Here is a 13,793-nt window from a genome sequence, read left to right as displayed (position 1 = left end):
ACATGTTATTTAATGGGGAAGAATAGCTCAGTTGAAGTTAGCATGGAAATCAGCAAAAATCGTTATCAGCTATGGTCAAATGGGGATACAAGAATGTGTATTACAGAGCAGTTCCTGAGACATTGTTTTCAAGCACCATTACAAATGCTGAGCTCATAGATCTTCTAAGTAACACAAGCAACAAGGCGCCAACATCTGAGAAATGACACGGCCTCCTGCGGTAGCATATTAACACAATCCCTCGGCAGCAAAGGTGTTAAGAACACTTTACGTCAGTGTTTTTCTTATTTTAGTTAGGTGACCTGGATATGCCTATGCGGTGATACTACACAACATTTTAGTACTTTTAAAATGAACTCTTGATCTATTATGGCTTACACAAAGTACATTTTGATGATACTGTAGCTCTAAGTATTCTGTTGTTATTTTTCCCATCCCTTGTGCAATCTTTGTGCTTTACATTATATCTCAGTTTTTCAGGTAAGATGAACCCACATTATTGTTACAAAATACCATTTACCGGGGTTGCTCATATAAAACAGTGTTAGATGCCTGCAATGGCTTCCAAATCTTCCTATTACTAAAACAATGTATCACAGGATTGCAATTTAATTCTTATCCTTTCATGAACTTCAGATAGTTTTCCACTATAGCTATGACAGGATAATGAAACTGTACACCTTTCGCAAAGTCATTTAACTCTGACCAAATGTTAGGCTTGAAGCGTAACTTTCCTTTTATTGGTGGTGTGTTTTGGGATTATGTGGGATCAAGTTCAGTTGTGCAAGCAACACCAGCATCAAGATTCTTTTCTTTCATCTCAGCAAAACTTTTTTTTTTTTCATTTTCATTTTGTAGCTCTTCGTATTTACAGATGCCTAACAGACCTCTTGGGATGAATAATGCCAGGCTGCTTGAAAATCAGCTTTTGCAAGAAAACCAGTATTTAATGTTGACATAATGCATAATGTTATGTCCATCTGAATACTTAAAGCAATATTTTATACAACTGTAAGGGAATAATCCTCTTATCATAATTACTGATGAGATGCAATTATCCTTCAGCTAACTACTGAGAAGTGAATTTGTAATAAGTCTGAATCATCATTTGTTACAATTTCTTTTACACGCTACCATTTAGCTTTTTGTGAGAAATAGTATATAATGGTATTTTTGTTATGTTGTACGCTGATTTTCATAGAGAAAGGGCAATTTTCAGGGTGGTCTTCACGCTAATAATCAAATACACCAATACAGTCAGTGGCGTAGCTAAGTTTTTGCCCATACCCACCCCCCGCCGCCGCCCCGTCAAGCACCCCCCCCCGCCGCCCATGCTAACCCCCTGCCCCTCCCAATCCCCCGCAGTCTTACCTATCGCGCTGGTCCCGGCGGCTCCGTTCTTCTACTGAGGACCACCACAAAATGGCCACCCCCATACAGCAGACAGTTTCAGAGAGCTGTGTGCTATATGGGGTGGCCATTTTGTAGTGGTCCTCATCAGAAGAACGGAGCTGCCGGGACCAGCGAGATACGTAAGTCTGCGGGGGATTGGGGGGGGGGTGTAACTATAGCACCGCAGCCCCCGGCGCCCCCACATGCACAGCGCCCCCCAGCGGTGGTGGGGGCTGTGGTGCTCTAGTTACGCCGCTGAATACAGTATACTGTACAATCCACTGGCAGGAGCTTTCCTGTTTCTAGATCAGCCCATTGGTGCTCATCCCTCCTTTCCCTGGTACCTAATGCCCTCTATGACATTTTTTCCCCTATTTATGTCCACTGTGGCTTATTTGGTGGATAATGAGTAGAGATGTGCAGGTCCTGATTTACTCTGATTTCAAACCAGAATCTTATTGGCTATCAGCTGTCATGTGATTTGGGATAGCCAATCAGATCCTGCTTTGAAATCAGAGTAAATTAGAACCTGCACATCTCTAATAATGAGATATTTCACATGATGAGTGGTAGTTGTCAGCTCTCTTTTGATCTTGCTTCCATGGTCACAAGTAAAGTGGACAAATGCTTAATTTAATAACACTTATTACTGCTTACATTATTTCTTTTACTACAGTGGGTAGTATTCAATGCGGCCGGCTAGGGGATTAAACAGTGAGGATTGCAGAAAACCAGCGATCCTCGCTTTTTAACCCCCTCGCCAGCGGCTCACCCTATTCAATGTTCTGGGGAAATCCTCGCCGTCACAGGAAGGCGAGAATTCCCCAAAACAGCAACACCTGCGGCTAATGCAGAAAACTCGCTGTTTTAAGCCGCGAGTCTCGCTGGTTCTGGAGCCGCATACGCCAATTCCCCCTCCCTCAAAAAACGGAGCGAGGGGGAATTGACATATGAGGGGGATGCATTGAATACTGACAGGGTGAGTGGTGACAGCGAGCAGGAAGCCCTGCTCATTGTCGCCGCTCGCCCATGGCATTAAATACACCCCAGTGTTTCTAAAACGTAGCTCTCCTAACAGATCACGTTTTTAAGATCTCCTAGATGCTTTGCATGTCTATCTTTTGCTGGGTCATATTTTATTAGATCCATAGGTGGTCTGGAAAACATGAACTGTTAAACATAGTCCCCATTTAGGCTGGTACATGTTTTGATGCTTTTTATCTGCTGCTCTAATATTGCCACTTTAATGCCTCTAAATGACACTTTTGAATTACTTTAGTAGTTCAGTAGAGCTGTGAGTACTGTATATCTCTCTGGGACTTTATGGTTTTAATGTAGAATCTTGTTAAAGAAATATGATTTTGTGATGGAATTTGACTGTCTCATTAATACATAGTAACATAGTTGATGTAGTTGAAAAAAGACAACAGTCCATCAAGTTCAACCTATATTGGATCTCCTGCAGTCCAAAGATTATATTTGTAAAGACCCAGATGAAGTAACTACCAATCTATTTAAACCAGAATCCCTAAAGCGCCAAAATTGCAGTCCTGATTCTTTCTGGGTCCACTATTATACATTGAAATTAATGGTTATAACCCTGGATACTCTTTTCAGCTGGACAATTGTCTAACTCAGTGGTTCCCAATCTTTTTTGAAACATGGCAACCTATAGTATCAGAATTTTTTCCACGGCACCCCTAGGCCAAACATTTTCTTATTGAGATAAATATATTTTGTTTAAGATGTCATTGTTAGGTTTAATTGCGGTGAGGGACAGAAATTTTAATGATTGCCAGCGAAAAGCACTGGTTTATCCCAATACATTTACCATAATTAATTTAAATTTGTCCTGGACAGCAACTCGAGGCACCCCTGCAGGGGTCCCAAGGCACCCCTGGGTGCCACGGTACACAGTTTGGGAACCACTGGTCTAACCCTTTTTTAAACATATCAATGGAGTCTGCCATCACATCCTTCTCTGTCAGAGTATTCCATATCTTAACTTCCGTTACTGTAAAGAAACCTTTCCTTCACTAGTTGTGAAATTTCTTCTACTCTCACCTTAGGGAATGAGCACGTGTCCTGTTTAAAGACTTCAGAGCTATCCTACTGCAAAGCTACAGTATCACTAAATCATTGACTAAAATTATACTAAAATGTTAGTCAGGACACACTGACTAAATCTTGTTTAGACGAAAATAATAAAGTGACTAAAATTACATTTTGTAATTACGTATAGTACTGTCTAGGTTTTTAGGTGTGAGCCCACACCGGGACTGCTGTTTAGAATGGCCACGACACACCCTGCTCTGACTCTATTGGCAACCTCTGACAGATGACAGACCCCTGCAAATGCTAGGCTTCATCTTTAGTCGCCGCATTCGAAGGAGCAAGTTAAGCACGCTCCAACCCCGTTGCAACCAGATCTTGGGAGGTGACAAAGAGCTTGCAATCGCCAGAGGTAGGACCAAGAGGATTTCAACTACCGGGCCTGACTGGGAGAAACACCCTAACTTCCGGCACCACGCCAAGGATGGGAGGGCGACCCAGTCGCTAGCACAGTAGCCATGAACCTTGGGTATCTCCAGAAAACAGAGCGAAGGTGTGGAGACTAAAGCCACGACACCCCCCACCCAAAAAAAAACACAACTGACCCTCTGAACACCTCCCCACCTCAGAGAGGTTTCAGGAAAACATGAGGAAATTGGGAAACCAAGGTTATAGACTGACCGCCAGACTAAAGATAAAAAGTAACAACTGAAATGGACGGCAAGCTGCCAGAGAACTGAAATATAAGACAAACTGCCAAATAAGAAAAATACAAAGCAAACTGCCAAAACAGAAATGAAGTTAGAAAAACAGGGCTCCAAAGGAGCACTTACGTGACCTCAGAGGGGGACCAGCAGATGAATGCACTTCCAGCAGCTGAAGGTGGAATAGCCGACTGGAGAAGGACAGATCACTGACTAAACCTGAACAAGCAAACCAGGGAGGACCAGACAGGGTCGGGAAAGTCCAAGCAAAAGCTACTGTATAACCGGCAGGGCTGAACTCAGCCGGATCCCATAAAAGGAATGCAATGGCCAATCAACCACCGTCGCTGCCGGCCCCGGCCCCCTGTTTATTACCCTCAGGTGCCCGCTCGCACTTCACTCAGTGTCCCCTGTCACCTAGCAACCGTCAAAAGACAGGAGCCGTGTCACCTGGATGAGCTGAAGTGATGCGTGGGCACTCTGCATCACTGAGCGGAGGTGCCGTGTGCACCCTTCGGGCACCGGCATTCCGCCACTGAGAGTTCGCTGTCCAGCTGGGGCTGACACATTTAATTTAGTCAAATTTTAAGAAAATTACTAAGACTAAATTCATGGCAAAATGAACAATGTTTAATGGAGTGATGCCCAGAACTGTACGCTGTATTTTAGATGAGGCCGTAGCAACGATTTATATAGTAGCAAAATTACACTTGCATCTATTTATTGGCCTATGCTGCTGATTGACATTGAGCACTGTTGATATGTTTACTGTGAAAAAGCACCTCCCCAAAAAAATCTATCTCCATTAACAAGTCCCTTACATTTACCCCATTTAATTTATAGATTGCATGCTTGTTTTTGGCTTTTAAATGTATAACCTTACATTTTCCGAAATTATCTGTTCTTTGTGTGATAAATTGTACTGTCCCTGCTTATATTGTCACCTACCTGGCTGCTGCAATGACCAGTGGCGTTGCTGATGGCTGCCTAGGTGCTGTGTAGCTTGGCGGCGAATAATTTTCCCTGTGTGATAACTGTACTGTCCCTGCTTATATTGTTACCTACCTGGCTGCTGCAATGACCAGTGGTGCTGCTGATGGCTGCCTAGGCGCTGTGCAGCTTGGCGAGCATGTGTTCCCCGCATGTAATGTCTTAACAAATGGATGTAATGCCATGTAATGTAATCTCTGCTCGGTGCTGCACTGTAATCCACAAAAAAATCCTAGTGTGCGCAAGCACACATGGGCAATAAAGTTGATTTTGATTCTGATCACAAGCTCGCTGCCTAGTTGTCATTCAATCTGTTTTGAAATCATACAACGATCATCTAAAAAACATATTCAAAATACATCCACACCACATCCACACAAAACACAGCTAAAACTCTAATCCATGCTCCCATCATCTCCTGTGTTGATTATTGTAATAGTCTCCTTACTGGTCTTCCCCAATACAGACTCTCACCTACAATCCATCATGAATGAAGCTGTGAGGCTAATCTTCCTTGCCAGACATTGATCATCTGCAAAGCTACTCTACCAGTCCCTCCATTGGCGACCTGTATTATACACCAACATACCAACATGCCTTTTACCTCTAAAGATCCTCACAAGATCTATGTCTCTTATTCCCATGCATTACTAGCTCCCATTCATAATTGCAGGACCTTATTTGGGCTGCACCCACTCTGTGGAATACCCTCCCATGCACAATTAGACTTTCTCCTGTCTCCAATCCTTCAAGCGTTCCCAGAAAACTCACTTCTTCGGGCAAGCTTATCAAATTCCAGATGCCACCTCTCCTATCCAATCCCACCACCACTGTACATGCCACGCATATCCTCTCTCTTTCACACTTTCATCCTCCTGACCCCTGGCCACACTGGGTCACCGTACCATATAGACCATAAAGAACCTTTGTATTCGTTATGCAATAAACGACACCAATACTTGTGTATCATGCCTATTTCCCCATAGATTGCTAGCTTGCGAGCAGGGCCCTCCTACCTTTTTGACTATCTGTAAATTCCCATTTTGTTGCATAACTGTCTCCAATTGTAAAGCGCAATGGAATATGCTACAATTTACAAGAAACTGTTAATAAATAGTAAAGTTAATGGCTATGCCTCCTGAATTTTTCCATGTCCCCTTACTGCAGGCATTCCCAACCGCGGTCCTCAAGGCACACCAACAGTGCAGGTTTTAGTGATATCCAGGCTTCAGAACAGATGGTTTAATCAGAATCCCTTAGATACTAATTAAGTCACCTGTGCTCAAGCCTGGATATCTACAAAACCTGCACTGTTTGTGTGCCTTGAGGACCGTGGTTGGAAATGCCTGCCTTAGTGTAACCCAGGTTAACCATATACAACCTTCACAGTTTCTAAATGGTAATGGTGATCAGAGAGTCAATTTATACTTTTGTTTTTATGACAGCATGCTGGATAATACTGCTTCACTGGATGTAAAGGTGAAGTTGTGTAAAAACAATATGCTATCTGGATGGACCATATACAGCAGTCCACATAGTTCCCTGCAGCCCTGAAAGTGAGCTAAACCTTTAACAGAGCAGACACAAAGGTTAAAAAGCCTTTCTAATCAGATACCAGTGGTTTGTAAAGTACAGTAAAACTTAATCCACTTCCAAGTACTCTAATATACATATGCTGTATCTATATGTAAATAGCATCATAGTGTACATATGAATTATGTTCCCTGTTAGGCAGGTAATCCAATTCTACCAAGCCTTCTCTTTTAGCTGCTAGCTCAGACTGAATACCCACAACATGTTAAAAACAGATGGTATGACCTGGACTTTACAAAAGTAAGAACTTAAAAAGAGACATAATTTCATCTCACATTTTTGCATTTTCTTTTTAAACGGTAATCATAAAGTAAATGGATTCAGCCACAACATCACAACAATTGTCTGTGATTATAACGATTGAATGAGTCAAAAGAGAAGTTACATGAGGATAGAAACAGCAAATCTGGCATAGGAAGCTGGTCTACATCCTTCATCCTGCAGGTGCACAATTAGAACAAATAATGATGGCATAGTACAAACATTGGGTTAGGTGATAGGAGTGCTGTTGCTTACATACGTTGCCAATATTTGCTACCGTTTGAAATGCCAATCAAGCTTGTTATTCATACCTGTAATCAGTAGTGCGAGCTGGTTTCTGAGTGGGAAATATGCATCCTCCCCTGAGATGAAGTCCAAGTTTGTCCTCTGGTAGGTTCATAGAAATATGCTGCTTTCTAGCTGATGATTTTTCTCCCTGTGCAGTGGATAAGCGTTACTTACTTTATGACAATATTAAGAATTTAGCATCAAATTTCTGATGACATTCAAATGTCTCATGATTTGAGTTTAGAATTAACGTACAAAGCACTGCTATATTATGCAAAATAGCTGTGTTATATGAAATATAGTAGCTATTACATATGGTTCTTCTCACCAACGGCTCTATTTTCTTTGATACCTAGACCCATAGTGCCAAATTAAATAGGGTGGGAGAATCAGAAAGTGAGAGATTTGGGAGAGTTTTCCCATTTTTTTTAAATGCGGCAATCCATTACACTGCAAACCCAGGTTGACTTTGCCATGTAAATGATTGCCGCTTTAAAAAAAAAAAAAAAGGATAGGAAAACTCTCCACATATCTCTCACTTTCTGATTCTCACACTCTATTATATTTGGCCCATAGTTTTCACAAAATACAACATATAATGGACTATCTTATAACAGACTATGGTCATACTCAAACATGAGTCCATTAAATGTAACAGCCATTTTGCACACCAATATAAGTTAGTATATACTGTATATATATATATATATATATATATATATATATATATATATATATACGACCAGGAATCGGCACTCCCAATAAGATGCAGTAATGTTGAGCCGGTGCCTTCACAATGGGTAGGTATGTAGGTAGGAATGGTGCGGCACTCCCAGCATAATAAAGAAACTCTTACACACCAATAGTGGTCAATTTTTATAGAAAATTTTTCATGTAAAAATTGAAACGTTGACCACTATTGGTGTGTAAGAGTTTCTTTATTATGCTGGGAGTGCCGCACCGTTCCTACATACTACTATATATATATATATATAAACAAAACACAAAATTCCCAGATTTGCGCTAATTTCACAATTCTATAGTCAGTCGCTAATAACACTTAGCCCCCTACTAGAGAGGCTATATCAACCAATACCACCACAATAGTGTTAAACAGCGCCCAATATCTCTTTTGTCTTTCCTTAAATTAAATCATCCATGAACCAACAAATTTTGCAAATATATAAAACATTTATTAAAAATACATTTTTTTATATAAAACAGTAGCAGTAAATTCTTGTCAGAGGATTTTCTTTTTTATACAATGGATGAGAGTAATAGCCCGACGCGTTTCATCTCACTAGAAGACTTCCTCAGGGGTGCTTTACAAATATCTACAAAGGGTAGAATATATTGGTAAGCATATATAGACAGGAAAGACATTTACATGACAATATGTACAACTTCATTTTGATACATAGTTTATAAAGAAAGAGGAAAATCAGAAAAGAGAACAGATGGAAGTTTTCTTGGATACCTTTTGGAGGTTATATTTATTAGTTTATACTATATAAAATAATAAAATGGTGAACTTTAAAAATTAATAAAAATGAATTAAATAAAAAATTCTAAAAATTCATTGTGTAATATCGAATGAGGAGGAAAAGTGGAAGAGGAGGTTCAGGTTTTAAACATAATATGAACATATTGTATGGAGAGTGCTTCATACCTTAATTGGTCTGAATGAGAATTTTCTCTTTGTTTCAAAGATTTATAGTTCTCTATGTCGATTACTTGTAGTACCAAATGTGTGGATTTTTCCTACTACCAATAAAAAAATATAATTTAAGACCACTATGATCCAAATATTTTTATTTTAGTTGTATAAGGTTTAATTTATTTTTGTTACCTTTTATAAAGAGTATTTTAGCAAGATCTTAAGATGCTTTTCTTTTAGGCAGCAGCCTATAGGAATATCTGTTGGATATACAGGGATAAGTATCTCTGCTTCACCTGGAGCTTAATTAATATAAATCATTATTATTATTATTGGAATTAGCATATACATACCAAATGGTTCAGGACTCAAAGGTTTAAGATTTCAAAAATTGAGGACTTAATATTGGCCGGATGACCATATAATCGATAGAACCATTCTATTCTAGATCTGAACAGAAATTCCAACTTTATTCTATAAAGAGGAAGGGGGAGGGGTTAAAGTTGTATAGCAAACTTCTTTTGTTTTCACATTATATTATTTTTTGATCTTTTTACATACCTCCAATGAGCATACAATAGAATAATCTCTTTGGGATTAAACTTCAATTTTTCAAAGTAGTAGTAATCCCTAATGGGTAATATACAGAGTAATGTATTACAAGCATGTCAACATTAGCAGACACCATTCCCAATAAGGGATCCCAAATAGCCTAAGTGGTCAATAGTTACCTGGTTATCACCAGTGGTAGTGAGCTCCTCTGTGTCCAATGTGCAAGTGAATAGTGTGTGTCCTGGTGTCTCTATTTATAGGGAGTGACCAGTGACATCACTTCCTGTGTTCTTAAAATAAAATGTTTTATATAAATTATAAGTGTTAACTTTAATTAATTTAGTTTCCGTGTCTATGTGTTATTATATTTAATTTAAATTCTTATATTTTTATATTTTTAGCCTTCCTACTTTAAAATAAGTGGTGTTACAATATTCTACATTAATGTGTTTCTAGTTTCAATTTTTAAACAATTCTGCTTTATTAGCTACCTATTTCTAACAGAACTTTACTTGTGTATAATAATATTTAGTGTTTTAAGTAGTGAAAACATGTAAAAAAGCCTTAATAGGCTTGTTTGCGTTCCACCATCGTGTAGGTGGAACGCACCTCCATTTTGGTCATGCTTCTAATGTTAAAATTACCGCTTTATTGATTTCCGCGTTCCACCGTATATCAGGTGGAACGCATACATGGTGTTATCAGGCCGCTGTGTGCTTAACCCATTCATCGGGTGGAACGCACCGCCATTAATTGTCGGAGATTTACTTTCCGGCTCAGATGGAACGCCTACATGCTGTCATCAGGCCTCTGATTCATAGCGCTATGCGCTTCACCCATTTAGCTGGTGAAACGCACCGCCATTAGTAGCCGGAGACTTACTTCCTGGCTATAACGCTATGCGCTCCACCCCTTCTCTAGGTGGAACGCACCGCCATTGTCCTTATCCCCATCTATCAGAGATAAGTATTAGAGCCACAGCGCTGGATGCTATAGCGCTTCATTTCGGGACACAAAATCCTAAATTCCCCATTGGGTATTTTAACTTTCGAACTCCTGGGTATAGCATATTATAATTTAAAAGTATTTTCCTGTTATTAGAATATTATATTTAGTAGTTATCTATATAATAAGTTGAAGAGTCTGTGTGCGTGTGTGTGTGTGTGTGCGTGTCCGGTGCATTGCGGACACACCGTGGCACTCAGAGCCCCCAAATTTGGCAACAAGGTACCTCTATACCCTCTGGTGTGCACCTCGAAGCCGTTTTTGGGAAATTTCACTCAGAAATGTAAAAAACACCAAGATTCAATTTGCCTTGAATCAGGATCTGGAAAAAAAGATTAACGATCTGGGAAACAGATGATGACGGAACAACACCACACCTGAATTCATTGCTCCCATTGAAAAATAATGCAAACACATTCCAACATTATGGTGGAGGATTTCAACAATAAGGAATATTTGGGGATATACATATACCACACACACACACACACACACACACACACACACACACACACACACACACACACACACACACACTATACTTGCCTACCTCACCCTCTCCCTGGTAATGTGTGAACCTGTGGTGAAATACCCTTCTTATCAATTAACCAGCTCACAACAGGTGACAGTACTCAGACATTACCAGGGAAGTCCAGGAACAGAGCATTTTCACCCTGAAAGAGAGAGTCAGGTAGGCAAGTTTCACACACACATAACACACACAGTACACCACATACGCACTCACAGCTAGGGTGACCAACTCATCCCTTTAATCCGGGACACATATTAATTACTCAGGTTCTGTGGCTGGCTTTCACCTGGTTTTAAACTGCCACACTTCAAGACTCCATTTCACCTGGTTTTAAACTGTCACAGAACCTGTGTAATTAATATGTGTCCCGGATTAAAGGGATGAGTTGCTCACCCTACACACAGCACACCACACACATAGATACATAGCGCTCTACACACACTTATACATTAGTTAGATACACACAACACACCACATGCAGTACAACATAAACCCACAAACACTGCAACACACACCCTAAAAGAGTACAACACTCACAAATACATGCACACACACTTAAATATTGCACATATACAGAAACACACAGAACACACACTTGCGCAGATACACACTGCACACTACACACACATATATACATAGTGCATACATGCTGCACACATCCATTCACCTCCTCCCTGACTCTGCTGCAGTCTGCAGAGTACAACAGCGGAGGCGGTGTATAGGGTTGCCACCTCATCCCTTTAAAACTGGAGACATATTAATTACACAGGTTCTGTGGCTGGCTCACTTCAAGACTCAATGTCAACTGTTTTTTTTTTTAAACAGCCATCAGACTTCATTCCAACTGTATTTTTTTTAATCAGCCACAGAACCTGTGTAATTAATATGTCTCCAGTTTTAAAGGGATGAGGTGGCAACCCTAGCGGTGTGTGACCCCCATCCAACCTCCATACTGACCACAGGATGCTGCGGTCTGGAGGTTGGGCTTCCCCCATTGATGTAAACAGGAGTCGGGTCAGATGAATGTGACAGGTAGCAGGTGGGATGAATGTGACATGTAGTGTGACATAGAGGTGCATGTCCCTGCATCACCCCACCATCTCTGTCCCTGCATTAAAACCGCCATCTCTGCCCTGCATCACCCAGCCATCTCTGTCCCTGCATCACCCAGCCATCTCTGTCCCTGCATCACCCAGCCATCTCTGTCCCTGCATCACCCCTCCATCTCTGTCCCTGCATCACCCCTCCATCTCTGTCCCTGCATCACCCCGTCATCTCTGTCCCTGCATCACCACGCCATCTCTGTCCCTGCATCACCCGCCGTCTCTGTCGCCGCATCACCCCACCATCTCTGCCCCTGTATCACCCCACCGTCTCTGTCCATGCGTCACCCCGCCATGTGGCATAATGTGAATTTTGGCTCAATCAGGTGGCATAATGTGAATTTTGGCTCAATCAGGTGGCATAATGTGATTTTTTTGCTTAATCCGTGCGGCATAAAGTGAATTTTGCCACTTTCTATGTCGCATAATGTGAATTTTGGCTCAATCCAGGTGGCCTGATGTCAATTTTGCCTCAATCCATGTTGCATAACGTGAATTTTGGCTCAATTTATGTAGCATAATGGGAATTTTGGCTCTTTCCGGGTGGTATAATGTGATTTTTTTTGCTCATTCTGTGTCGCATAAGGGGAATTTTGTCTATTTCTGCATGGCATAATAATTAAGGGGCAAGTGTAAGGGAGTCTACTACTGTTTTGCATAATGTGTATAAGGGGCATACAGCATGGTACACTACACTCAAGGACTTGCCCCCTTTTGAGAGGCGGCAACCTCTTTTTCTGGAGTGTGCACATAACTTCAGCCTTTAATTTCCCATACCTTACCATACCCCCACTTCAAAATTTCCACTTTGACTATTGCACACACATATTTATACGTAGCACACCTCACACACTTACACATTGGACAGATGCAACACAACACACCACACCACAGTACACACACCCACATACACTACAACACATACAAAAACAGTACAACGCACACAAACACACAAAAATAAATGCATCATAGGTGCTAAATCTCAGGAGTGGATGGGGAATTCATCAACACACACCAGCTATCAAGTCAGGAGTGGTGCGTTTCAAACAACAACAATACCACCCCTGATTTCATTGCTAGCATTGAGTATCAATGCAAACACATTCTAACATTATGGTGGAGGCTTTAATAAATTACAATCTTGAGCAATAAATGCAGCATAAGACAACATTTTACAGCAATTTTGGAAATGTAATAAAACCAAGGTTGTCCCGGGCAACGCCGGGCGGGTCAGCTAGTTATAGAATAATTGTGCAATATAGCTCCATCTATAGGAATAAACTCATTAGATCAGATTAATTACACCCATAAATTTGTGTGCTATAATTTATTTTATGAATCCTTATCCTAAGAGTATTTTAAATGATAATTCTTTAGTAACTCTATTGTCCAACTGTCCCCTTATTTAATTCTGACGTGTTATTATTGCTATGGCTTTTCGGATATTAAGTTGGGAATAGTGTCTACTTTACAATTTCAACTTATGACAGAATTCCTTCAAATATATCTGTATTATACGTTCCAGACCAAGTATAACTTACAATGGCAAAAAAGATTACATTGTATAAAAAATATATCTTACATGTAGCAATAGAGCAAGGATACATTGTATGGCAGCATATGATGGTAACAAAATTTTTTTTTTTTTTTTTGTGTTTGTCTTA

At 40.4% G+C, this 13,793-nt stretch overlaps 1 protein-coding gene across 1 annotated transcript in view; it reads right to left on the bottom strand.

The window, feature by feature from the left end:
- The window catches only part of LOC146064391 (maltase-glucoamylase-like), a 210,397-nt gene that overhangs the window by 134,126 nt on the left and 62,478 nt on the right, over positions 1-13,793 (bottom strand). Inside the window, exon 20 of the mRNA XM_083177838.1 lies at positions 7,304-7,428. Coding sequence (XP_083033964.1) covers positions 7,304-7,428 — 125 coding nt within the window. The remainder of the gene's footprint in view (positions 1-7,303; positions 7,429-13,793) is intronic.

This window comes from Crinia signifera, chromosome 3 (assembly GCF_055691185.1).
Source record: "Crinia signifera chromosome 3, ASM5569118v1, whole genome shotgun sequence".
NCBI classification, from domain to species: domain Eukaryota; kingdom Metazoa; phylum Chordata; class Amphibia; order Anura; family Myobatrachidae; genus Crinia; species Crinia signifera.
This window is presented reverse-complemented; position numbering and strand designations above follow the sequence as displayed.